This window comes from Nannospalax galili, unplaced genomic scaffold (genome assembly GCF_000622305.1).
Source record: "Nannospalax galili isolate Female #2095 unplaced genomic scaffold, S.galili_v1.0 scaffold56, whole genome shotgun sequence".
Lineage (NCBI taxonomy): Eukaryota > Metazoa > Chordata > Mammalia > Rodentia > Spalacidae > Nannospalax > Nannospalax galili.
In genome coordinates this window covers 3,670,517-3,695,017 of record NW_008340065.1, presented here as the reverse complement: position 1 = coordinate 3,695,017, position 24,501 = coordinate 3,670,517, and the positions used below count along the sequence as shown (strand labels likewise).

Below are 24,501 nucleotides of genomic sequence, written 5' to 3'. Positions count from 1 at the left end.
GAAAAAATGTATCTTCTTCAACCAGAGATTTATTTGTTATTGATGGGTTCATGGAAACATATTTGGAGTAGTGACTAGTTTGTTCTAATTCTTAATTTTTTTTTTTTTTCCGGTCTTTTTGAGACAGGGTCTCCCTGTAGCCTCATCTGGCCTGGACTCACTATGTAGACTAGGCTGGCCTCCAGTGCACAGAGATCTGCCTGCCTCTGCCTCCCAAGTGCTGGGACTACAGGCCTGAGCCACCATGCCTGGCAGATAACTACATTTTATCACTTGCTGAAACATTGTCCTCACCCCCCACCCTCTCCCTGCCCCCTTTTTTGCATTGTAGGGGATTAGACTCAGGGCAAGTTCTCACAGCCCGAGCCCACCACCACATCTTCAGTTTACAAAACTTATGTTCATTTAGTAGGTTTTGTTGTTTGTTTTTAAACATTTTTATTGCATTTTTGTGTATTTCATATATCTTCTAAAAATTTTTTAATATTTTATGTGTGCGAGTATATTCCCTGCATATATGTAAGTGCTCCCATGTTATATATTGCCTGCAGAGGTAAGAAGAGGACTTTGGATCCCCTGGACCTATAGTTAAGGACAGTTATTAGCTGCCACGTGGGTGCTAGGAATCAAATCCAGGTCTTCTGCAAGAGCAGCCAGTGCTCTTAATCACTGAACTCTCTCCAGCCCCTGGTTTAAATATTTTTAAAAGAACCTGTGAGATGTCTAACCACTAGGTAATTAGATTGTAGGTCTGAACTTGATAACTGAGTTTTGGGTTGGGAAATAACTTGAATGCATTATTGAGACTGAAATTACCCAAGTTTAACATACAAATAGACTGTTCCATCCATATGTAAAGCGGACATCAGGGAATAAACACTTGGATTGTCTTTCAGCTTCAGGCACTCAGCCTTCATGGAGTGTGAGGGAAAGGAATTGAAAGTCCACTAAGTCTGTTAAGTTAACAGACTTAAATTAAACTGTTAAGTTTTATTTTCTCGTAGTTCCTGGAGGGTCAGATGGTCCAAGTGGAGTGCTGATCTGCTCTGAAAATTACATCACCTATAAGAACTTTGGTGACCAACCAGATATCCGTTGTCCTATTCCCAGGAGACGGGTAAGGTCTTTGCCATAGAAGAGAGACACTTGTTTGTGGAATGAATTAAACTTTTCTAATTACAGTGTAGTCTCTCTTTTTTAAAAAAATATTTTACTTATTTTATGTGTATGTGTGTATTGCCTGCATGTGTGTGAGTGCACCTGTGTCGTGCAATGCCTTGGAGGTCAGAAGAGGGCTTCGGATTTTCCTGGAACTGGAGTTAAGGATGATTCGTAGCCGTCATGTGGGTGCGGGAATCAAACCCGGGTCCTCAGCAAGAGCAGCCAATGCTCTTAACCACTGAGCTATCTCTCCAGCCATTTGTTTTTTTAAGGAAGTACCTAGGGATGGTGCTGTTTTTCTGCCTCTGGTTCCCTGTGGCAAGCTGGAGCCAGCAGTCCACATTCAGAGATTCCATTCCCGAGTGTTTGCCGTGGGAATGGACCTGTTCCCTCAGGGCTCGCGTTTCTTTGCTCCTAAGAAAATCTCAAGCAAAACTTTATATTACGTGTATGCATGTATTGCCTGCATGTAGGTAAGTGTACCTGTGTCATGCAATGCCCGTGGAGGTCAGAAGAGGCTGTTGGATTCCCTGGGACTGGAGTTATGGACAGTTGTTAGCTGCCATGTGGATGCTGGGATTTGAACCTACATCTTCTGTAAGAACAACCAGTGTTCTTAACCGCTGAGCCATCCCTCCAGCCCCCCAATACGGTCTCTTTATCTTTTACCAAGTTTTACTTCTTTGGTAAATGCTATTTTTTTATAATAGCTGGTAATTTTTTGAGAAAGGGAATTAGTGTTTTAACTTAATTTTATGTTTTTTGGGGAGACAGGGTCTCATATGGGTCAGGCTAGCCTAAAACTTGCTCAGTAGCTCAGGATGACCTTGAACTTTGGGTCTGCCTTCTGTATTCCAGGTGTTAGGATTGTAGGCATATGCTATCATTAGAGCACAAATTTCCATTAGAGATTGGATAAGGGCTGTAACTCAGGGTGAAGTGCCCAAGGTTTAATCCCACTGTTGCCAAAACAGACAAAAAGTTTAAGGATAACAACTCATCTGCGTATACTTAAATGTCTCTAGTTAAAGAAGCCAGACATTTATTGGAGACAATCTTTAGTTCTGCTTTTTTGCTTATACTTCTTTTTGAAAAATTCTATGTATAGGACAATGAATGCCTGCATGCCTTTCACATGTATACTCAGTAGTTATTGATATTTTCTATTAGCCTTTTCTTTATCATGATACATTGGTACACTTTTTCATCCCTTTTAATTTTTTGAGACAAGATCTCACACTCCCAAAATGCTGAGTGTAGATCTGATCTGCTTTGTTTGGGCCAAATAAAACACTTGAAAAAGAAGTTGCAGGCATGTAACTCCAACTTCCATCCTTATTACAGTTCTTATGATACTGATACTTTTAAGTTGACTAATTTTCTTACAGTTTTTCCCTTAGTCCATTCTTTTTTGTTTCTGTTTTGAGACAAGGTCTCAGAAAACTCAGGCTGGCCTCCTTAGGGGCCACCACTCAGGTGATGCTGGACCCCCTATTTTTAAAAAGACCTTGAAATCCCTATGTGGCCTTGGATGACCATGAACTCCTGATCTTCCACTTCCTAAGCTTGTACCACTATGTCTGGCTTCCCTTAGTCTGTTTCTTCATGATTGTATACATGTTTAGTATTTTGCTAGAATTATTGCATATGTTGGTTTGCATCAATGATTATGCCAGATTATTAGTTAAGGTAGTGTCACTTCACTGTAAGGGTCCAGAAAATGATGATTTTTGAGACTTATAAATATTCTCCTTCCCCAAATCTATTCGTATTGTGGTTGTTACTGGTCTTTCTCCAGAATCATTTCTTTCATTGTTTTCCCCTCAGTCTTTAATTATTTGCTTTTTTAATATTGGTCCTGTGATTAAACCTTGTAGGAGTTCTTTAGTTGATGTAAGAGATGGTATCTGAGTTGCATTCCATCAATTTTGCAAAACTTGGGAAGGAATTTAATCTTGGCGAGAACAGTAAAATCAGACTGTTGATCAGACATTTATTGAGCATCCAACAGTGCCAGGAATTGTGCTTAGCTTTGGGACATTGAAGAGATACAAAATTTCAAAAAGGGTTTATGTGGAGAAATAGTTTATAAAGTGTTGAAAAATGTTAAAAACTCAAAGCACCAGAATTGGCTATGGGGTGGGAACATCAGCAAAACAGGGTTGATGATGGATGGCTATGAATGGGGTTTTTTTTTCTTTATTATTCACAGCCTGAAGTGATGACTCTTATTTCATGTCTCTTCTCTGACATTTTTCAGTGGAGATGATTTTTGCCTACTGATCTGATCAGGCTGCCAGGTGAAATAATAGCTACCTAGTTCTTGGTTATTGGGGATTTATTATATATTTCTGGCAGACAAGTTTTAGGTCTTTTGGTCTATTGGCCACTGTGGCCACAGTTTATATCTTAGGCCTCAAGTGGTCCATTGACAAGGTACTGAATTCCAGAAATTGATATCTGATTTCTAAGATGTTGGTTGTGTGTTTGGCCTTCCTAGAATGACCTGGATGACCCTGAAAGAGGAATGATTTTTGTTTGTTCTGCCACCCACAAGACCAAGTCCATGTTCTTCTTTTTGGCCCAAACTGAGCAGGGAGATATCTTCAAGATCACTTTGGAGACAGATGAAGATATGGTAAGTAGATCATAGATGAAAAGGAACAAAAAAGTTTGTTGTAGTCTTGATTTGATATAGTCTTGTTTCTACATTTTAATCTTTTTTTAAAAAATACTTTATTTTTAAAATATTTTATTTTTAATTTTTTGTGTGTGTATGAGTATTTTGTATGTAAGTGCACCATGAGCGTGCAGTGCCTGAAGAGGCCAGAAGAGGGTCTTAGATCTGGATCTGAAGTTACATACGATTGTTAGCTGCCATTTGGGGAACTGGGCATTGAACCCAGGTCCTGGAAGAATAGCAAGTGTTCTTAACCATTGAGCTATCTCTCCAGCCCCAACATTTTAATATGATTAAATACCCTTATCTAAAATTCCCTATATTTACGTATACATGTAAGATTTACAGAGCTGTTTTACCAACCATCCCTACATTGTTAACTGTTCTGTGAGGTTGTGTTACTGATCTTTCTCCAGAATAATTTATTTCATCATTTCCTCTCAACCTTGAATTATTTGCTTTTATTATTTGTTCCAGGTAACTGAGATCCGCCTGAAGTATTTTGATACCGTACCTGTTGCTGCTGCCATGTGTGTGCTTAAAACAGGTTTCCTTTTTGTGGCATCAGAATTTGGAAACCAGTAAGTAGTCCTTTTATTGTCTTAGTTTACCCTTGTTACTACAAATAGTAAAAGTTGGCAGGGGGGAAGTGTGTTTCAAAGCTAGGGAGCTTTTCATAATATTTTAGGTTTTTCAAAACAAGTATTGCTTGCCTTTGTTCTTTGTATTCTTGTTTTTCTTTTTTCCTTTTTTGAGACAGTCTCCCTGTAGCCCCAGATAGCCTGGAACTCACTGTGCAGAACAGACTGGCCTCGATCTCATAGAGATCTGCCTGCCTCTGCCTCCTGAGTGCTGGGTTTAAAGATGTGCACCACTGTGCACAGCTTCGTATTCAGTTTTAAATTTCCTTTTTTCTTCTGTTGCATTCATTTTCTTTGTTAGCGCTCTTTATTGCAGTGACTTGGATCAGTACTTCTGAATTTTGGCAAAAATATCTTTAGCCACCAGCATCCTAGCTCTTGTGAAACTGAGGCAGGAAGGGCTCAAGTTTGAGGAAGCCTGAGCTACATAGTGAGATGCTTGTCTCAAGAAAACAAAAAACTCTAGAGAGATTTTCACAAGCACTTTGTACAGATCTAAACTTGAAGATCATTAGAACCCACGCCTGCCTTCCTGCATCACCACTGCACCTCAGTATTTCTCTTACTGACTAGTGGGCCACCTCTAGCAACTAAAGTATAAAACTCAATTTGTTTTTCCTCTACTACTTTTAGTTACATGCAGAGTTCTGTTTTTATTTCTTTAAATGGTGCCAATCTAAATGACTTATTTCTTAGGATTTCTTACAAAATCTGTCCTTTACTCATCAGATAAGATAATCCTTATGTCAGTATTCCCTTTATCCCTCTGTTATAATCTAAGACCTAGTATTCAGAACTCCAAATTACTATAAATTAGCATGGTCTTGCCAGTGTCTTCTAAAGTGTAAACCACTTTACTAATCTAAAGCCCAATTTTCTCATAATTAAAATGTAGATACTAGCCGACTGTGGTGGTACATGCCTTTAATCTCAGCATGGCAGAGGCAGTTGGATCTCTGAGTTTGAGCCCAGCCTGGTCGAGGGGGGTGGGGTGGGGGAATGAATGAATGAATGAGGCCAGCCAGAGCTACATAGAGAAACCCCGACTCAAAAAACAGAATGTAGGTACTGTCTAGGATTTTGTGCAGTTTCTGCCTTGTCTTTAGTGTTCTGTGTTTGCCTGTGTATGGAGGCAAGCGGTCAGTGTTGGGTGTCTTCCTTAATTGCTCCACCTTACTTTCTGAGACAGGGTCTCTCACTTAATTGTACAGATTTTGTCTAGCCTGGCTGGTCCTCAAGCTCCATGCTGGTCTCTCTAGTCAGCTTTGGTATTACAGATATGCACTGCTATTATGCCTGGCCTTTTACGTGGGTGCTGGGATCTGAACTCAGATTTCCAAGCTTGTGTGGTGAGCACTCTACTGACTAAGCTATCTCTTCAACCTGTGCTCTCTCTTTCCTCGACATGACATTTATTCTGAATGCCTTCCTACCCTCCTGTGTATATCTCTCCCTTTCCTAGTTTATGTAGCTAATTCTTGGTATCAAATCCCATTCCCAAAGATACAAACATCTGACTATGCACAAATAATTTATGATTTACCAATGCCAACAAAAATCTCTCTTTGTATCTCCCCAGTTACTTGTATCAAATTGCACATCTTGGAGATGATGATGAAGAACCTGAGTTTTCCTCTGCCATGCCTCTCGAAGAAGGTGACACGTTCTTCTTTCAGCCAAGACCACTCAAAAACCTTGTGCTGGTTGATGAACTGGACAGCCTCTCTCCCATTCTGTTTTGCCAGGTGTGGGCCTTTCTAATCACCTCCACAACATGCCAGCCTACTGTTCTTGAATCTGAAGTATAATGATTTATTAAAAGTTTTCCTCAAATTAAATTGTAGTCTAAGAACAACATATCTATTGAATCTCCAGTAAGGAAAAGGTGACATAATTAGAGAAATTTGGGCACTAAAAACCTATTAAAACCTATTTCAGGGGTTTGGGACAGGGTCTTACTGTACAGCTTTAGGCTGGTCATGACCCTCACTATCCTTTTGCCTTACCCTCCTGAGTGCTGGGATTGTAGGTACAAGCTACCATGCCTGACTAATTTCAGTCTTTTTTTTGTTTGTTTGTTTGTTTGTCTTTTTGAGACAGGGTCTCCGTGTAGCCCCAGCTGGCCTGGGACTCACTGTGTAGACCAGGCTGGCCTTGAACTTGCAGAGATCTGCCTGCTTCTGCCTCCTGGGTGCTGGGATTAAAGGCATACACCATCACGCCTGGTGATTTCAGTCATGTGTGAGGTTCAAGACTGTCCTTGGTTCAGTTGGTTAGTGACATCATAAGAATATCTGTAGATAGAGTAACTGATAATGTTTAGTCTAATAAATACAATTTGCAGTAGTGGTAAATGACAATTGGACCTGTCTGCAAACTTTAATTATGTAATAAATAGTTTTTGACTTTATCAGTGACAAAATTGCAGGTAGTCGGTATAGTTTGGTCCGTATGTTTATAACTGGAAGGAGACAACTAATTTTAGGTGTGGGTTCATAAAACACTTTTCATTTCACTAAATGTCAGAGTTCCTTTTCTGACTTGTAACTGATTTAAGTCTTTTTTTTAAATTAAAAAACAAGGGGCTGGAGAGATGGCTCAGTGGCTACTCTTGCAGAGGACCTGGGTTTGAATCCCAGCACCCACATGCTGCTAACAACTGTCCTTAATGCCAGTTCCAGGGGATCTGATGCCCTCTTCTGACCTCCAAGGACATTGCACAACCTGGGTGCACTTACACACATGCAGGCAATACGCTCGTACACATAAAATAATTTTAAGTCATAAAAAGCCCTTCAACCTGCCTTTTTGGGGCACTGGATTTTTTTTTCTGTTACCCTAGAATCAGTGGCCGTTATATAACCTTAAACCAGGGAACAATTTGTCCTGAGATAGTTGTATTTGCAAACAGTACAATAGATGTTTTTTTCTTGTTCTTTGTACAGATAGCTGATCTGGCCAATGAGGACACTCCACAGCTGTATGTGGCCTGTGGTAGGGGACCCAGGTCATCTCTGAGAGTTTTAAGACATGGACTTGAGGTAAGATGGGAATTTCCTGATTCTTTTCAGAGTTTGGAAGGAAGCACAGACCATCTATATAAAAGTTTTCTTTGGCCCAGTATGGTGGCGCATGCCTTTAATCCCAGCACTTGGGAGGCAGAGGCAGGTGGAGCTCTGTGAGTTCCAGGCCAGTTGGGGCTACAGGGAGACCCTGTCTCAAAAAGACAAAAAAATTAAAAAAAAATTTTTTTAAGTTTTCTTTGATGATTTTTTAATGAAAAAATAAAGTACTTCTCCCCTTCATTATCTATAAAATTCAGATTGCCTATCCCTTGACTTAATAAATAGCATGGTAGTTCCAGGCTCACAAGCCATAACATCTTGAAAACTTTCTGACATTTAATTTTAGAGTTTGTGGTTGGCAAACAGGTCTTAAGGGGCCTATTGCCCGTTTGTTTTTTTTTTTTTTTTAATTATTTTATTTGTACAAGTAATTTGGTTGCTGGTATGTGTGAAGTGCCTGTGAAGGCCAGAAGATGACAGCCACCATTTGGGTGCTGGGAACTGAACCTGAGTCCTCTGGAAGAACAGCAAGTGCCCTTAAGCCCTGAGCTACTGAGCCTTGAGCTTTCCAGCACCCTGGTGCCTGTTTTTAAATAAACTTGTTGGAACATAGCCAAAATGACCTTGGTTTTGAATTCTGACTGTACTAAACAGTTATTAAGCTTTTGTTCTGTAAAAGTTGCTTAATAATGGTACTTGCCTTAAAGGGTTGTTAAGAGTTGAAACTGATTTGGGGGGGGCTACTATTTTTGAGACAGGGTCTCCCTATAGCTCCAGCTGGCCTGGAACCTGGAACTCTGTAGACCAGGCTAGCCTCGAACTCACAGATATCCACCTGCCACTGCCTGCTGAGTGCTAGGATTAAAGGCATACACCACTACACCTGGCTGAGTTGAAACTGTTTTAAGATCTAGCATGTAGTAGTTGTATATGGTAGCACATGACTGTAATTCCAACTACAGTTTCAGGAATCTGAAAATACTGTCATCATCCCATCAAATTTTTAGGTGAACATCAAATTTAGAGCCAGCCTGTGTATGTGCTTCCCTTCCCCTTTCCTCTTCTCCTTCCCCACTTCCTAGTCTCTGTCCTCTCTCCTTTCCTTACTCTCTTTAAGTTTATTTGTAGCTAGGCATGGTGGCACATGCCTTTAATCCCAGCACACAGGAGGCAGAGGCAGGTGGATCTCTGAGTTCAAGGCCAACCTGGTCTACATAATGAGTTCCAGGACAGCTGGGGCTACAGGAGACCCTGTCTCAAAAAGACAAAAAAAAAGTTGTTTATTATGTGTTTATGTTTATGTACATGTGATTGCCATAGCAAGCCTTTGGACATCAGATGACAACTTACAAGAGTTGATTATTTCCCACCATGTAGGTCCTGGGGATTAAACTCAGGCTGTCAGGTTTGGCAACAAGTGCCTTTCTTTTCTTGCTGATCCAAGACACAGGCCCTTTTGTTACTGTTAACGACAAGGTCTCAAATGGTAGGGAGGGCTGACCTGGAGTCCACTATGTAGCCAGGCTGCCCCTCAGAGTCACTGCACTCCTGCCTCAAGCTGAGTGCTAGGAGCTGGAACTCTTGATTACTTACTACTCTTTGGATCCTAGTGAGTTTTTGAGAAAAGTTAGCTCTTTTGACAAAAAGTATGCACTGACAAGATGTTTGGGGTAGTATAAGATAAAGGATTCATTGCACTTTAATTTCTTGCTCCACCCTTACAACTTATAAGCAGATCTTTATTATATTTGAAAATAATTAAAATTTGTTGAACATTGCTTTGTTCCTTTATGTCTGTCTGTTTTTCTTTGTTTATCTGTCTTAGTCAAGATTGACAGTGTATGTAGACGAGGCTGACCTTGAACTCAAACTCTGCCTGCCTCTGCTTTGGGGCCTTTGGAGTGCTAGAATCAAGGCATATGACACCATGCCCGGATTGATGAAGCTCTTAATTCTTAATCACTGTTGTACTTACTTTTTGGTTTTGTTATGGTTTGGTTTTTTTGTCATTTTGAGATAGGGTCTACCTGTAGCCCCAGCTGGTCTGGTTTTTGCTATGTAGACCAGGCTGCTGGCCCCACCTCATCCTCCTGCCTCTGATTCCCAAATGCTGGGATCAAAGGCATGTGCCACCATGCCTGGCTACTTACAAACTAAAAAGGACAATGCCTTTCTTGAATTTGGGTCCTTCCTATAAGATGTAGTTACACTGTATAATTCATCAAGCTGTCTACTCTAATTATTTAAAAAACATTTAATAAACTTAGAATGATTTTACATTTATAGAAAAATTAGAAAGATAATAGAGTTCACATATAACCCACTATTGACTGTGTCCTTAAGAAACATGAAAGAGTGGTTTGAAAAAAACCCCACAGTTTATACCCTAAGAGCACGTAGATTGAATTCTGTGAGCCACTTATAAGGGAGAGGTGATTGCCAGCTAAGGGATGAAGGAATATTTTTCTTCAAGGGTGTGGAATTTGCATTGGTCCACAAGGAAATGGAATTAGTCTTTCTGAAGTTGAGAAAGGAGGCCGGGAGTGGTGGCTCAAGCCTTAGATCCCAGCACTTGGGAGGCAGAGGCAGGTAGATCTCTGTGAATTCAAGGCCAGCCTGGTCTGTGAGTTGAGGCCAGCCAGGGATACAGGGAAACCCTGTTTCAAAAAGACCGAAAAAAAGAAGTTAAAGAAAGAAGTAGAGTACTGATAGCTTCTTTCTCAGTGGTGGTTGTCCCTTTTCGGGGAAGGATCTAGGCATGTCATACCCAAAGAAAGCTTATGATTCTGGCTCTAAACACTACCCTTCTGCATGGATGTTCCATGCCTTTGCTAAATCCTGTCATGGGGATTGCTAGTTCTTTCACTTTGGTTTTTAGGTTCTCCTTTGACTGAGTGTTCCCTTCTGTTAATCCAGCACACAGTGGGAGGTACTGCCTTTGCCTTGGGGACTTCGCTACTTGGTAGAATATGCAAATAGTAGATTCATGCTCACTGGATCTGTCTGTGGCTTGCATCTTTTCCTATCAGGTATCAGAAATGGCTGTTTCTGAGCTACCTGGTAACCCCAATGCTGTCTGGACAGTACGTCGGCACATTGAAGGTAAGTAAGCATCCCTTTCTTGGTATTGAAAATGGGACCTAGGGACCATTGCCATAGAAAACTTATGAGACTGCATTCATAATACTTCTGTATCACTTCATCTGTCACCATATACCAGAAACGTTGACTCAGCACTACATTTTTGAGGCCCTTCCAATCAGGATACCCTTCATTTATTGCTGCTTTTTGTGAAAATGGATAGAAAGGGCATAGAGTGGCTGTTAACGTTTTAGTTGCATAAACATTTCAGAACCATAGGGCTGCAATGTGTGATTTATTTCATCTGTATAAGAGGTGTACTGTTAGGGAAATTGGTGCTTTCTCATTTTTCCAGCTGTGTTCTTTCATTGTGCTAAAATCAGTGAATTTCAAGATTGTAAAGCCTGTCATTTGGCTAGTTCTGCTTGAGCTTAAGGAAAGCAGAGGTTGGTCGAGGGGGATCTAGAGGGTGTAGAAAAGGAATTGTGAAGGAGAGGGAGTCTGAGTTCCTGGATAAAAATGATCACCTTACCCTAAAGCTGAAACCTCAAGTAACAGTATATAGTACTAACAACAGGAAAGTCTTGTGACAGTTGAACTTCAGTTCCATAAAAATAAAACTTCTCGTGTTCTCTTTGGTTCGCTTTGGAGCAGCTTATTTCTCTTCTAAACCCTCATTTTCCTCTTGTGTCTCAGGAATGTGGGACTAGGGAGTAAGATCATTTTGGCCAGCAAACAAAGCTTTTTTTAGAAAACAGCTGTAATTCTGCCTGATGTTTAGATGTTCTAGTTGAATGGAACAAGCTGAAGGGAGCTGGGAAATATGTAGGGGGGGAATTCTACTAGTAAATACTACATATTTTTGTGGATTTTTGTTCTCATTGTAGTTATTGGAATCAAATGAGTTCAAATGGGGGAAAATAAACGGAGTTGGAAGGCTTAGTTTAGCTGAGAAGATAACTATTGGATAATTAGTTTAAAAGAGGTTCTATGTTGTATGTAATTTCTGCATAAAGAAGCTAGTCAGTGGTGATGCTTGTCTTGGTGGCTGTTGATATATTATGGTTCTTGAAAACATTGTCTAAACAAGTGAATAGATGCTTTCAGATTACCTACTGTACCTTTTCTAAATTTTTTTTTGAGACAGGGCCTCACTATGTAGCCCTGGCTGTCTGGAACTAGCTATGTAGAACAGGCTGAGCTAGAACTCACAGAGATCCACCTACCTGTTGTCTCCCTGAGTGGGGATTAAAGATGTGTGCCACCACACCTGGCTTTTTTATTTTTAAGGCTGGTCTCACTGTATACTCACACTGGCCTAGAATTTACCATGTCCAGATTGGCTTCGCACTCACAGTGCTTTAGCCTCCTGAGTATAGTGATGACAGACTTGTGTCCCCATACTTCTTTTAATTTTTAGACAGTTTTTCAAAGTTTTAAACCAGATTTAGGTTTACAGAAATTACATTTCATTTTTTTTTATGAAGAAGGCAGACAGTCCCAAGCATTGATTCTCAAGATAATGCATCTAAATAGGGCCAGAAAATTGCCTCCTGAAGCCCAGTCCAGTGCTCAGTTCTGAATCTGCTGGGGTCTGTAGTCTTGGTTTCTGCTGTGCTTTCATCCCGTATTCGTTCTAGTGCCTGCCATCTAGTCAGAGCAATTAACGTAGAATCCCTGCCTCAGCATTTGTCATGTAAGAGAGGCTGGAGGTAGTTCAGAGATAGAACATTTGACAAGCACGCACAAGGCCCTGGTTCACTTCGTAGAACCATAAAAAAAGTAAATAAGAAGAGAATCCAACTGTTGTACTCCAAGATGTGATGAAAGGGCAAGCATGTTGCCAAGAGGGATTACAAGAGAGAGAACAGACTTGCTGGAAGATTAACATTTTGGGGAGAAAAAGATGTTTATTGGCAAAATTAGTGATGGATAGGCAGTTTCTTACGATGGAATTTGGTAGTTGAATTTTATTTATTTTTTTTAGCAAATATTAAAAACTGGATACCAACTATTTTCTGATCAGTTTTACCTAAAGAGTACTGTGTTTTAGGCAGTTACCCACAAAAACATGTTAGGTTTTCTGGTCATTTTCTTTCCAGATACCCCATGTTGCTATTGAATGAGTGTTCCTCTTCCCACACAGCTGCAGTCTTCAGGCAAATACTAACCTTGGCTGGTACTTGGCGATGCACACTACCAATACCAAGCCTTTTTTTCTCTTCCACAGGTGGCTGGTGAAGGTGCTGATTACCACAGGTGTGTACTTGCTGCTAGGATCTACTGTGGGGCCCTATAGGGAGAGGGATGACCTGCATAAAATAACTGATGCCACCCTAATGGCATTTCCCAGGGAGTAATTCTGCAGGTGGATGTCCATGTGCGCTATAGTGACACACACCCATCTGCTTGCTTATAAGCTGGTTTGAGGCAGAAATTAGCCTCTCCTCCCCCCACAGATTTTGGAAAATAAAGCAGCTGATCTTTATAAAATTGAAAGAGCAGTAACTAGCACTTTGTAGCTTTGTTCTCTTGGAGTTGTTCATTCCACATATGCTGACTGAAAGATCAGGATTCGGAGAAAGCCCTCGAGTACGTTAGGAATATGCTGAGGCAAGATAAGTGCCAGGTACTCAGAATATCAAGTGAGAATGAAATATGGGAGGCTTAATCATCTGGATTATGGCTCATGTTACTCTTTGGGCTGGGCTACTTGTAGAGCATTTGACCCTAAGGCAAGAGGAATAGCATTCCCCTCTCTGGGGTGCTATAGCTATATCTGTGTTCAGATAGATAGGAATCTACTGGACTCAGACCTAAGGAGATGTTTTCTTCGTACCTTAAGAGAGTCTTCACCAAGATCTAAAATAATATTCTTTATTGGACACAACCTCTAGAAAAAGGCATTGTGAACATTTATAGTTCTCAGTCATTTACCGTGGCTGAAGCTTGGCTTTTTTCTGAATATCAACTTTATAATCTCCCTTAAGAGTAACTTATCTGTTTCAGGACTTCATTGCTGGAGAATGGAGGGGGTAGAAGTTACAGTATGCTTGGGTATCCACTGGGTAATCAATGTTGGGGAAACCTGTGATGTAAAAGGAGCTTGCTTTTTACATTAGTCATTACTCTTCTGCTTGTTTAGCTAAAATCTGAGCAATCTGGGCTTACTGTCAAAGGGAAGGTATAAACCCAGGCAGCGCTCTTCTCTGCATCCGTTCTCTTATATGTGAGTCAAAAATGGTATGGCCTCTCATCTGAAAACCCCCTTTTCTGTTGACTGAAGGAAGACACTGGAAATTATGGCCAGTTAAAATCCTGTATTGGTTGGCTTTAATTTGATCTTACCCAGCTTTGAGGATATCAAGTTTTAGTGCGTGGGAAATGATTCCCATGAATATAACCAATTTCTATTATTATTTATCAGGAATTTCCAGGTCAGAAATTGAGAACTGGAATAAAGTATTTTAAGTTTGTCATCACGTGGAGATGAATTTTGTTTTTCGTGTAAGCTATTAAAAATTCATTTTGGCACAACCATATCCTAACTCACTTAAAAAATGTATTATAGCCAGGCGTGGTGGTGCATGCCTTTAATATCAGCACTTGGGAGGCAGAGGCAGGTGGATCTCTGAGTTCAAGGCCAGCCTGGTCTACGTACTGAGTTCCAGGACAGCTGGGGCTACAGGGACACCCTGTCTCTAAAAAGGGGGAAAAAAAAAAAGTATGTATTATTCATTATATGTGTGCCTGGTGTGGGGAGGAGGGGGGCATGTATGCCACGGCATATATATGGAGTTAAGAGGACAGCTTTGTGAAGTCAGGTCTCCATGTGGCTTCCAGGAATTGAACTCGGGTCACCAGGCCTATGCAGCAAGTGCTTTTACTTGCTGGGCCCTAATTCACTTTATGGCAGACAGTAAACAGTGCTTGGCATTATAAGACCATTGTATATGATGTCGCCAAAGCATTCGATACATGCTGATAATTATAACAACATAATTAAAAGTCAAGTATCTGATCTAGTGTTACGCCTTAAGTTTAGAAAATTGAATCTGTATCTCGTGTATTTCTGACCTAGCCATTAGAATGTACCCATTGCAGAAGGTCTTTGGTTCTTGCTTTTTGGCCACCCTTGTTAAACATGCATTATTAATTGAAACTTTCTTCAAACAGTACTTAAACTTTACTGTTTGAAGCAGTTTCATAAATTATAATATTTCAGTTATAGAGTACTGATTACTACTCACCAAACTGATTTTATGTCCTGCTGATGGATGAGAACACTGCTGTAGGCCACACCAATAAGTCTTGACTTCCCTCCTATAAAGAATTCTGATTCTGCTGAATGAATGTAGTAGCTTTAGAGTAATGTTACAAACTAAAAGTGTGCCTTTGATGTGGGTGATTAAGTTAGCCCTATGGCATTGAGTTTGGACAAGGCTCAGGACAAGCAGGACCCTATGGCTGCCGTTCCTAGGAGTGAGGCAGCCACCCCAGTTGAATGCCTTTTGTTGTATTCTGTCCTTTGTTACCCATTTCTGGATTAGAGGGACAAAATTGGAGAGTTGATATAAAACTGAAAGTATAAAGTAGGAAAAAAATTCTTAATTAAAAATGCCTTGCAAGCTGGGTGTGGTGGCAAAGGCAGGCAGATCTCTATAGGAATGAGGCCAGCCTGGTCTACATGGCTAGTTCTAGGCCAGCGGGGGCTACAAGGAGACCCTGTCTAAAATAAAAAAGTGCCTTTATTCAGTATGTATCCAGTGTTTTGACAAACATTGTAAACATAGGCAACCCAAGCTGTTCTATGCTATAGAATGAGAATATGGGAAATAGATGGCCTTTAACAAAGGGATGTGCAGGGGAAGCTTTTAGAGATGCTTTTATATAGAATGTAGATCTTCTGACCTTGAGAAACTCAGTGTTTGTTTATTCAACTACATCATGAAAAGCAAATGCTGATAAGATTGTTCATAACCATTGGATTTTAAAAAAAAACAAAAACCTATATAACCAAAGAAAAGCCAGAGAGGTCAAGGACCAATAATATAAACATCCTTCCTTCCCCACTTCCTGGTTAACTGGTGTTCTTTTTTTATTTTCTGTTTATGAGTGTAAGTATACTCTTGTCATGCAGTGCCCTCGGAGGTCAAAGGGGTCTTGGATCCCTTGGAACTGGAGTTACAGATACTTGTTAGCTGGCTGTGGGTGCTGGGATTCGAAACCCTGTCTTCTGCAAGGACAGCCAGTGCTCTTAACCCCTGAGCCATCTCTCCAGCCCCTAGAGCTTTACTCTTATATTAACTTCTTTTGGAAGAAGTTAAGGGTTTTTCTAGTTATAACGAAGGGACTATCTCTTCAGAATGGGCAGTGATTATCAGTTGGCACAAAAAAAGCAGGGGTGTAGCTCAGTTGTCTAGCATGCTGGAAAACCTGGCTTCCATCTCCCAGCATTTCATAAACTGAGTGAGCATGATGGCGTCTGCTTGTAATCCCAGTACTCAGGAGCTGAGTCAGGGGCATCAGAAATTGAAGCTCATCTTTGGGTAGACAGTGAGTTTTGGGCCAGCCAGGGCTACATGAGACCTTATCTCAAGCAATAGCAGTTGGTACGGATTTGCTCTAGTTCTGTATGTATACACATACATACGTATTTAAATTTTTCTCATGTCTGATTCCTTTGTCTTGATTTTTCCAGAAAATGTCTTGTCCTAGTTTGTTTCTCCATTGCTGTGACAAAATACTCTGACCGATACTAACATGGGGAGGAAAGGGTTTATTCAGCTTACATCTCTCCCAGGTCACAGTTCACCAGGGAGTCCAAGGTAGGAACTCAGGGCAGGAACCTGGAGGCAGGAGCTGGAGCACAGGCCATGGAGGAGCACTGCTTATTGGCTTACTCCCCTGGTCCCTCCTCAGCCTGCTTTTATGCAACACAGGCCCACCTGCCCAGGGGTGGCACCACCCACAGTGGGCTGGGCCCTCCCACATCACTCAACAATCAAGAAGATGCACCACAGACATGACCACAGGCCAGTCCAATGGAGGCAATTCCCCAATTGAGCTCCCTCAACCCAGGTGTGTCAAGTTGACACTAAAGCTATCCAGCACATGTCTCAAGAAAATACTAGTTTTCAGAGGTGTGAGAGGAAGACATTTGTACTCAGTGTATTTAGGTACTTACTTGTAGGCTGCTAGGGCCCTCAGTCATCTCCTGTATTGTGTATGTATGTAGTAGCTGCACACGGAAGTGTGTTGCAAGGTTTCTGAAAACTCTTATAATAGTGTCTCATTGGGCTTTCTAATTCTAATGAATTCTACTCTTTTCTAACCATTTCTTTCTTTTCCTTTTCCAGATGAGTTTGATGCCTATATCATTGTGTCTTTCGTGAACGCCACCCTTGTGCTGTCTATCGGAGAGACTGTAGAAGAAGTGACTGACTCTGGGTTCTTGGGCACCACTCCAACCTTGTCCTGCTCCTTACTAGGAGATGACGCCTTGGTGCAGGTAAGCTTACTTACCTGCTCAGCCCGCTCTCCTTTCTTTGCCCTAGTCATGCTGTTGTGCTATATATGTGCTCATATTCAACTCTGACCTTAGCATTAGGGAAGGCACATAATGTTTTATCAGCATGAAGAGCTGCAGTAAAAATCACGCCTCACAGATTTTTACTGAGTAAGCACAACCTAACATTTCCTCTCAGTTTTCTATTTCTTTATTAACAAGTGGGCTTTGAATTTCTTTGAAATGGACATGGAAAATCATGAGCTTTTATGAAATTCTTCATAAATTGACTTGTCTGGGCTCTGCTAACTTTTGTTGGTCAATCGCATGATCCAGGTTGACCAGGTGTGAAGAGCATTCTGAATGATAAGCGAATTGCTAGTAAGATTTCCTTCTTTACTGACTACTAGGTGTATCCAGATGGCATTCGACACATACGAGCAGATAAGAGAGTCAATGAGTGGAAGACCCCTGGCAAGAAAACAATAGTAAAGTGTGCAGTGAACCAGCGACAGGTCGTGATCGCCCTGACTGGAGGAGAACTGGTCTATTTTGAGATGGATCCTGTATGTTTTTGTTTCTGGGGTGTGGGGGTGTGGGGATGTGTGTGTTGAGACTATGTCGTTTCATTATTCACTGTGGGACTTAGGGTTGGATCCTCAGGTAAAGGTAGGTGTTACTATTCCAGTATCTAAAAATGTATTCACAAGAAAAAGAATTAGCAAATGAAAGTATCCACGAGGCAATCTGACCCTTTCCAAAGCACAGAGATTAGTAAATCTGATTCAGATTAGTGTTGTGAAGTCCCCTCCTGGTGGTGAAATACTTGTTTCTTCTTTACCTCACACTCAACCTTTCCAGCAAAGATTTATTTTCTTACCCTTTGTATTTTGTTTTGTTTGAGATGGGGCCTCACATAGTAGTCCAGGCTGGTCTTAAACTCCTGGCAGTCCTCCTGTCTCAGTTTCCCAAGTGCTGGGATTAATAGGCACGAGCCACTGTGTCTGACTTGCCATTTTATATGAAAATAGGTATAGAAATGTTTTCGCTCTTAGGAAATCTCTCATAGGTAGAAGTTTTCGTGTTTTGTTTTTTTTTTTTTTTTTTTTTTTTTTTTTTAAAGCATACCTGAAAAGCCAGGTGTGGTGGCGCATGCCTTTAATCCCAGCACTTGGGAGGCAGAGGCAGGCGGATCTTTGTGAGTTTGAGGCCAGCCTAGTCTACATAGTGAGATCTAGGACAGCTGGGGCTACAGAGAGGCCCTGTCTCAAAAAAGACCAAAAAAAAAAAAAAAAAACGAATTTTCTTTACCTGGGGGTTTGTTTGGGTTTTTTTTTTTTTTCGGGGGGGGGGCAGGGTAAGGGGTTCTTGTTTTTGAGATGGTTCCATGTAGGCTGAATTGACCTTGAACTCCTGATCCTCCTGCTTCTACCTACTGTTGCCCATATGCTGGGCTTATAGTCATACACTACCATGCCTGGCTTCATTCAGGGTTCTCGTGAACAGTACAGATAATTGGTATTATGTATTTCTATTTGCTGAGAACTAGATTAGATAAAAGGTTTGTGGCACATTATGATTAGTGAAAGCCTTTTGGTTTTCTTTCCATCTGGGGCGTTCATGTGTTTGCTGTTAACCTGTAATTCATCATGGGGCATGAGGTAGAGAAATTCTTGGTCATTTGTTAGTGTTGTAAGAGGAGTGAGACTAGGGTTGGAGATAAAGCTCAGTTGGTACAGCTCAGCATGCTCAAAGCCCTGAATTCAGTCCCCAGCACTGCATAAACTTGGTGTGTAGTGCAGGTTTGTAGCCCTAGTACTCAGTGGAGATGGAATCTGAAGTGCAAACGCATTTTTTGGCTGCTTAGCCAGCATGGGCTACATGAGACCCATCTCAAGAAACAAATGAGGGGAGGAGAGGAGTGAGGAGGCAAAAAGAAGCCTAGCAGTCCACCTTGTTTCTCTGGCCCAGGCTTTCGGAGTGAATTAGAGTACTTAGACCCATCCCTGTCTTCCCTCCTGTAGTCGGGACAGCTGAATGAGTACACAGAGCGGAAGGAGATGTCAGCAGACGTAGTGTGCATGAGTCTGGCCAATGTACCTCCTGGAGAACAACGATCTCGATTCCTGGCTGTGGGACTGGTGGACAACACTGTCAGAATCATCTCCCTGGACCCATCAGTGAGTGCTAGCCCCAATTTGTGTGTGGGCTCTGAGCACCTATAGCCCTAACCCTAAACTTACTGCCCCCTCACCATTCCTTTCCTTCTCTTTTTTGTGTTGCTGGGGATCCAACAATCCACCATCTCCGGTACACAGCTTCGCAAATACAAGACACCCCCCGCCCCAGCCCTATGTCTGCTGAATCTCCACATTATCATTGTAACACACGTCTGTGTTCAACACATGCGTGCATGCACGCCAACCTAGCCCTGTATCTATTGCTTCTATTGATGATTAAAGCTGCACACCTCAGGAGTCTTGTTATATAGTTCAAAGATGTTGATCTGAAACTACTAGATGTTTCTTTGGCATTAAGACTTGAATCTCCTTGGTAGTTTAAGACCCCAAGGCACTCTTGATCTGGAAGGAACTTCTTTTGCTCTGGGGCCTTACATGACTTGGGAAGCTGTCCTTTGCTTGCTTACTTTTACTGTTATGTACTTCGACAAAATAAACAAGATTTCTCCCAAAGTTTATTCTGAGATTAGATTTGCTAACAACCCATTACCCTCACTTCTGTTTTCTCTTGCCTTCAAGAGAGCTCTTTCTTTAATCTGAACATTAGAGTTCTGTGGATATGTTGTTTTCCAAATTGGTTATCTGTTGTGTCTTGAATAACTTTTTTTTTCTCTTCCTCAGGACTGTTTGCAGCCTCTGAGTATGCAGGCCCTTCCAGCCCAACCTGAGTCCTTATGTATCGTGGAAATGGGTGGGACTGAAAAGCAGGATGAGCTGGGTGAGAGGGGCTCTATTGGCTTCCTGTACCTGAACATTGGGCTACAGGTAAGAACTCCAGAGGCTCACTTTGGTGTCAGTCCTGCTGTAGATTTCACACATTCCTTTGTCCATTTACAGGCATTTTCTTTGCCCATAGTTCCAGATGGCCACCTTATGAAAAGTATTAGTGGTACCATAGATACACTTTTCTTAGCACTTATAGCTTATCAAGCAGGCCTGGAAAAAAATGTGCACAGAGAATCTTTGTATCTGCTAAGGATGCTTTGTGGTTGATATGCTGAGTAGAATTAATTGAGTCCTAAATAGTCATACAGTTCATAGTTGACCCCTTTAGTTCTAATGAACCCGAGATGTTCCTGTAATTAGCAGCTGAGCTCTTGGCCCTGAAAAGGAGGAGCCTTGCTTAGGATAGTATCGGTGTCCTTGATGATGTACTTTGTATTTCCTTAACGAATTATTTACACAGGCATATCACTTAGCTGAAGTGATTTTTTTGGGGGGTCTTTTTGAGACAGGTTTTCCCTGTAGCCCCAGCTGTCCTGGAACTCACCATGTAGACCAGGCTGGCCTTGAACTCACAGAGATCCTCCTGCCTCTGTTTCCCGAGTGCTGGGATTAAAGGCATGTGCCACCACTCCCAGCAACTGTTATTTTTAAATTATAAAGAAGAATTTGACTTAAATGGTTTTAAAAAGGTATAGAAGATAGATGTGTGTATACACACACACACACACACACACACACACACACATGCATATTAGGGTTTTTTGTTTTGTGTTGACCATAAGTCTCATCCTTCTTTCTGTTAAAATAGCCAAGGGAGAATCCCTTCACAGTTATAAGCTTCTGTCCTGAGTAGGCTTTACCTGTTTATTCCTTTTGATTAGAATGGTGTGCTGCTGAGAACTGTCCTTGACCCTGTCACGGGGGACCTGTCTGACACTCGAACTAGGTACCTGGGTTCCCGTCCTGTGAAGCTCTTCCGAGTCCGGATGCAAGGCCAGGAGGCAGTAAGTAGTTACAAGGAGATAAGGAGCACATTTGGATGTTGATGGTGCCAATGTAAATTTTACTTTAACCAGTTCACAACTTTGTAGTTGGTTTGCTGTTAACTCTATCTTGATTGGCTTCCTTCAAATGGGAAATGCTGGGTTCTTAATCCTAAGAGGTGGTACATGGCCCTGTGACATTACTAGGTTATAAGAAGTTGAGATATTGGTCATTTGAGTCTTTAGGATGGTGTATTAAGGTGTGGGAATAGCTGGACATCTTCCATTCATGGCATCTCAGGCCCATAATAATACCATAATTTACCATCCAATATGAAGGCATTCTGTCCTTGTAGTTAAGAATCTTAGTGTTGCCAGGCGTGGTGGCATGTACCTTTAATCTTAGCACTTGGGAGGTAGAGGCAGACAGATCTGTGAGTTTGAGGGCAGTCTAGTCGACACTGAGTATTTCCAGGTCAACTGGGGCTGCAGGGAGACCCTGTCGAGAGAGGAGGGTGGAGGGAGAGAGAGGGGCAGGGGGGAATATTAGTGTTGCTGGATGATGCATTGCTAGGTGTTTTTGTTTTGTTTTTCTGAGTGCTGGGATTGAAGGCCTGCGCCATGCCTGACACAGTGCTAGTTCTTAAATGTTACCTTATTTGATTCTTGTAGCTGTCCAGCCTTGTATTTGGATTCCTGGTGTATACATATGGAAACAAGCCCAGAGAGAAATGATTCATCTAGCCTATGATTCTGGTGTAGAACCAGCCATATACTGCCTCCTTATATACTTACATACTGCTTAAGGGGTGCAAGGCTTTGTGCCTCTCAGACTTGGTATCGGAGCCTTCCCAGTCTTACTTGCAATGTTCTTTCCTCAGGTTTTGGCCATGTCAAGTCGCTCATGGTTGAGCTATTCTTACCAGTCTCGTTTCCATCTCACCCCTCTGTCTTATGAGACCCTGGAGTTTGCGTCTGGCTTTGCTTCTGAACAGTGTCCTGAAGGCATTGTCGCCATCTCCACCAACACCCTGAGGTGAGTAAATCCTTGTATTTAGAGCCCATCAGGAAGCTGTTCTCCAAGAGCTCAGCCTGTGGTTCTGCCAGTGATGGAGGAGGTTGTGGAGAAATAGCCATTTTCTTACCAGGAGAAAGTGTATTGCAACTGAAATGTAATTTGGCTCAGGATTTCAGAATCTTGGAAGCCAAGTTTCAGTGTTTGGCATTTAATTTGTTTAGACTTTTTGAGCCAAGTCTTAGTGCTGAGAGTCCTGTGATCTAGCCTTAAGATTTAAGATTTTGGTTTTTGGTGAAATGGCAGTGTCATTGGATTAGTTTTAGAGCAAGTGTTGGATCACTGATAACTGTTTCTTACTCTGCCTTTGAATTTACAGAATTTTATATGTGTATATGGGTTTTGTTGTTGTTCTGAGGCAGGGTCTCACTGGCCTGGAACTCTTACAGAGATCTTCCTGCCTCTGCCTTTCCTGAGTGCTGAGATTAAAGACATGTACCACCACAACTAGGCTGACTTTAAACATGAATTTCAGACTTGTTTCCTAGCAACAGAGCTTTTTCCCCTCAAAAAACAGAACCAGAGAAGGCCACTCTATGACAGTTTGTAGTACTTAGTATCAGAATCCATCACTTCTACTTTTTGGCTATTAATAATGTTACCATAAACATCTGTGTATGAGTTTTTGTGTGGATATAGGTTTTCATTTTTCTTTGAAATACACTTTGAAAGCATGACTTAAGCTGGGTGTGGTAGCTCTGGTACCATGTCCTATCAGATTATTTAAATATATCCTCACCTATTCTGTGTGGTATCTTTACCTTCTCCATGTTCTCTGCAGTACAGTGGCTGAGCATTTTTAGAGTAATTATATTTTTAAAAATCCATCTGAAAGCTTGGCATGATACTGTAGACCTTTAATCCCAGCACTCAGAGGCAGAGGTGAATCTCTTAGGAGATGGAGGCCAGCTGGAACTACAGAGACAAATATTTGTAAATTACTTGAAATACTCTTTCTCCAAATAAAGGAACATGCTAATTACTACTCATCTTAAATAACCAAAAGAATGAGACTCCTACCAGTATTAGTGTACAAAAAAGAATAAATCTTATGCTTTAAGGATTTGTTTTTATGTGTATGAGTATTTTATGTTCATGTATGTAAGGGTACCATGCATGGAGTGCCAAGGAAGCCAGAAAGGGGCATCAGATTCCCTGGAACTGGCGTTCAGGATGGTTGTTAGCCACCGTGTGGGAGCTGGAAACAGAGGTGGGTCCTCTGCAAGAAGTTAAGAGCAGCCAGTGCTCTTAACCATTGAGCCATCTCTCTTTTTGGGGGTGGGGTAGGGAGATAGGGTCTCTCTCTATGTAGCCCTTAACACTCCTTTTTTTAAATATGTGGTCTAACTAGATTGACTATTTTACAGCTCTTGAAATTGTTTCTTTTTGCTTCTGTTGTTTTGTGGTAGTTGAGGGGGGGCGGGTATATTTATTGATTTTTTTTTTTCATTTTATGTGTATGTATGTATTGCCTGCATGTAAGTGAGTGCACTATTGTGCAATGCCTCGGGGGTCAGAAGAGGGCTTTGGATACCCCTACAACTGGAGTTCAGGACGGTTTGCAGCTGCCATATGGGTGCTGGAAATTGAACCCGGGTCCTCTGCAAGAGCAGTCAGTGCTCTTAACCACTGAGCCATTGCTCCAGCCCCGATTGTTTTGTTTTTTTTAGACAGGTGTCATCTGTGTAACCCAGGCTGGCCTCAAATTTTTGGTAATCCTTCTGCCTCAGCCTCTCTAGTGTTGGGATTACAGGTATGAGGCCTGTTTTGTTTGTTGTTACTGTCGTTTTTTGTTTGAGACAAGGTCTTGCTCTGCTAGCCTGGCACTCAACTATGTTGCCCAAGCAGACCTCAGACTCATTCTTTCAAGTGCTGGGATTATAGATGTGAGCTAACCCTTTTAAAACTTATTTTGGGCGGGGCATGGTGTTGCATGCCTTTAATCCCAGCACTTGAGAGGCAGAGGCAGGTGAATATCTGTGAGTTCAAGGCCAGCTGGGGCTACAGGGAGGCCCTGTCTCAAAAAGACAAAAAATAAATAAATTTAAAAAAAAACAACCAAACTTTTTTTGGGGACTGGAAAGATGGTTCGGTAGTTCGGGGAACTGACTGCTCTTGCAGAGGACCCAGGTTCGAATCCTGGCACCCACATGGTGGCTAACAACCATCCATACCTCCAGTTCCAACACTGTCTTTTCTCCAAGGGCATTATATGACATGGGTGTACTTACATGCATGCAGGTAATGCACTCATACACATAAAATAATAAAGATAAAATTTGGGGGGGATCTTTTTGAGACAGGGTCTCCCTGTAGCCCCAGCTGTCCTGGAACTCACTGT

The 24,501-nt window shown here is 41.6% G+C and overlaps 1 protein-coding gene and 1 non-coding gene across 2 annotated transcripts in view; both read left to right on the top strand.

Moving 5' to 3' along the window:
* The window catches only part of Sf3b3 (splicing factor 3b subunit 3), a 56,063-nt gene that overhangs the window by 12,190 nt on the left and 19,372 nt on the right, over window positions 1-24,501 (top strand). The window contains exons 6-17 of the mRNA XM_008834980.3: window positions 1,005-1,117; window positions 3,662-3,799; window positions 4,319-4,422; window positions 6,062-6,227; window positions 7,428-7,523; window positions 10,577-10,649; window positions 16,988-17,139; window positions 17,547-17,702; window positions 19,161-19,316; window positions 19,998-20,141; window positions 20,984-21,106; window positions 21,967-22,121. Coding sequence (XP_008833202.1) covers window positions 1,005-1,117; window positions 3,662-3,799; window positions 4,319-4,422; window positions 6,062-6,227; window positions 7,428-7,523; window positions 10,577-10,649; window positions 16,988-17,139; window positions 17,547-17,702; window positions 19,161-19,316; window positions 19,998-20,141; window positions 20,984-21,106; window positions 21,967-22,121 — 1,576 coding nt within the window. The remainder of the gene's footprint in view (window positions 1-1,004; window positions 1,118-3,661; window positions 3,800-4,318; window positions 4,423-6,061; window positions 6,228-7,427; window positions 7,524-10,576; window positions 10,650-16,987; window positions 17,140-17,546; window positions 17,703-19,160; window positions 19,317-19,997; window positions 20,142-20,983; window positions 21,107-21,966; window positions 22,122-24,501) is intronic.
* Window positions 3,371-3,457, top strand: LOC115070669. The gene has a single exon (XR_003849821.1). It is a non-coding gene; the product is annotated as a small nucleolar RNA SNORD111 (small nucleolar RNA).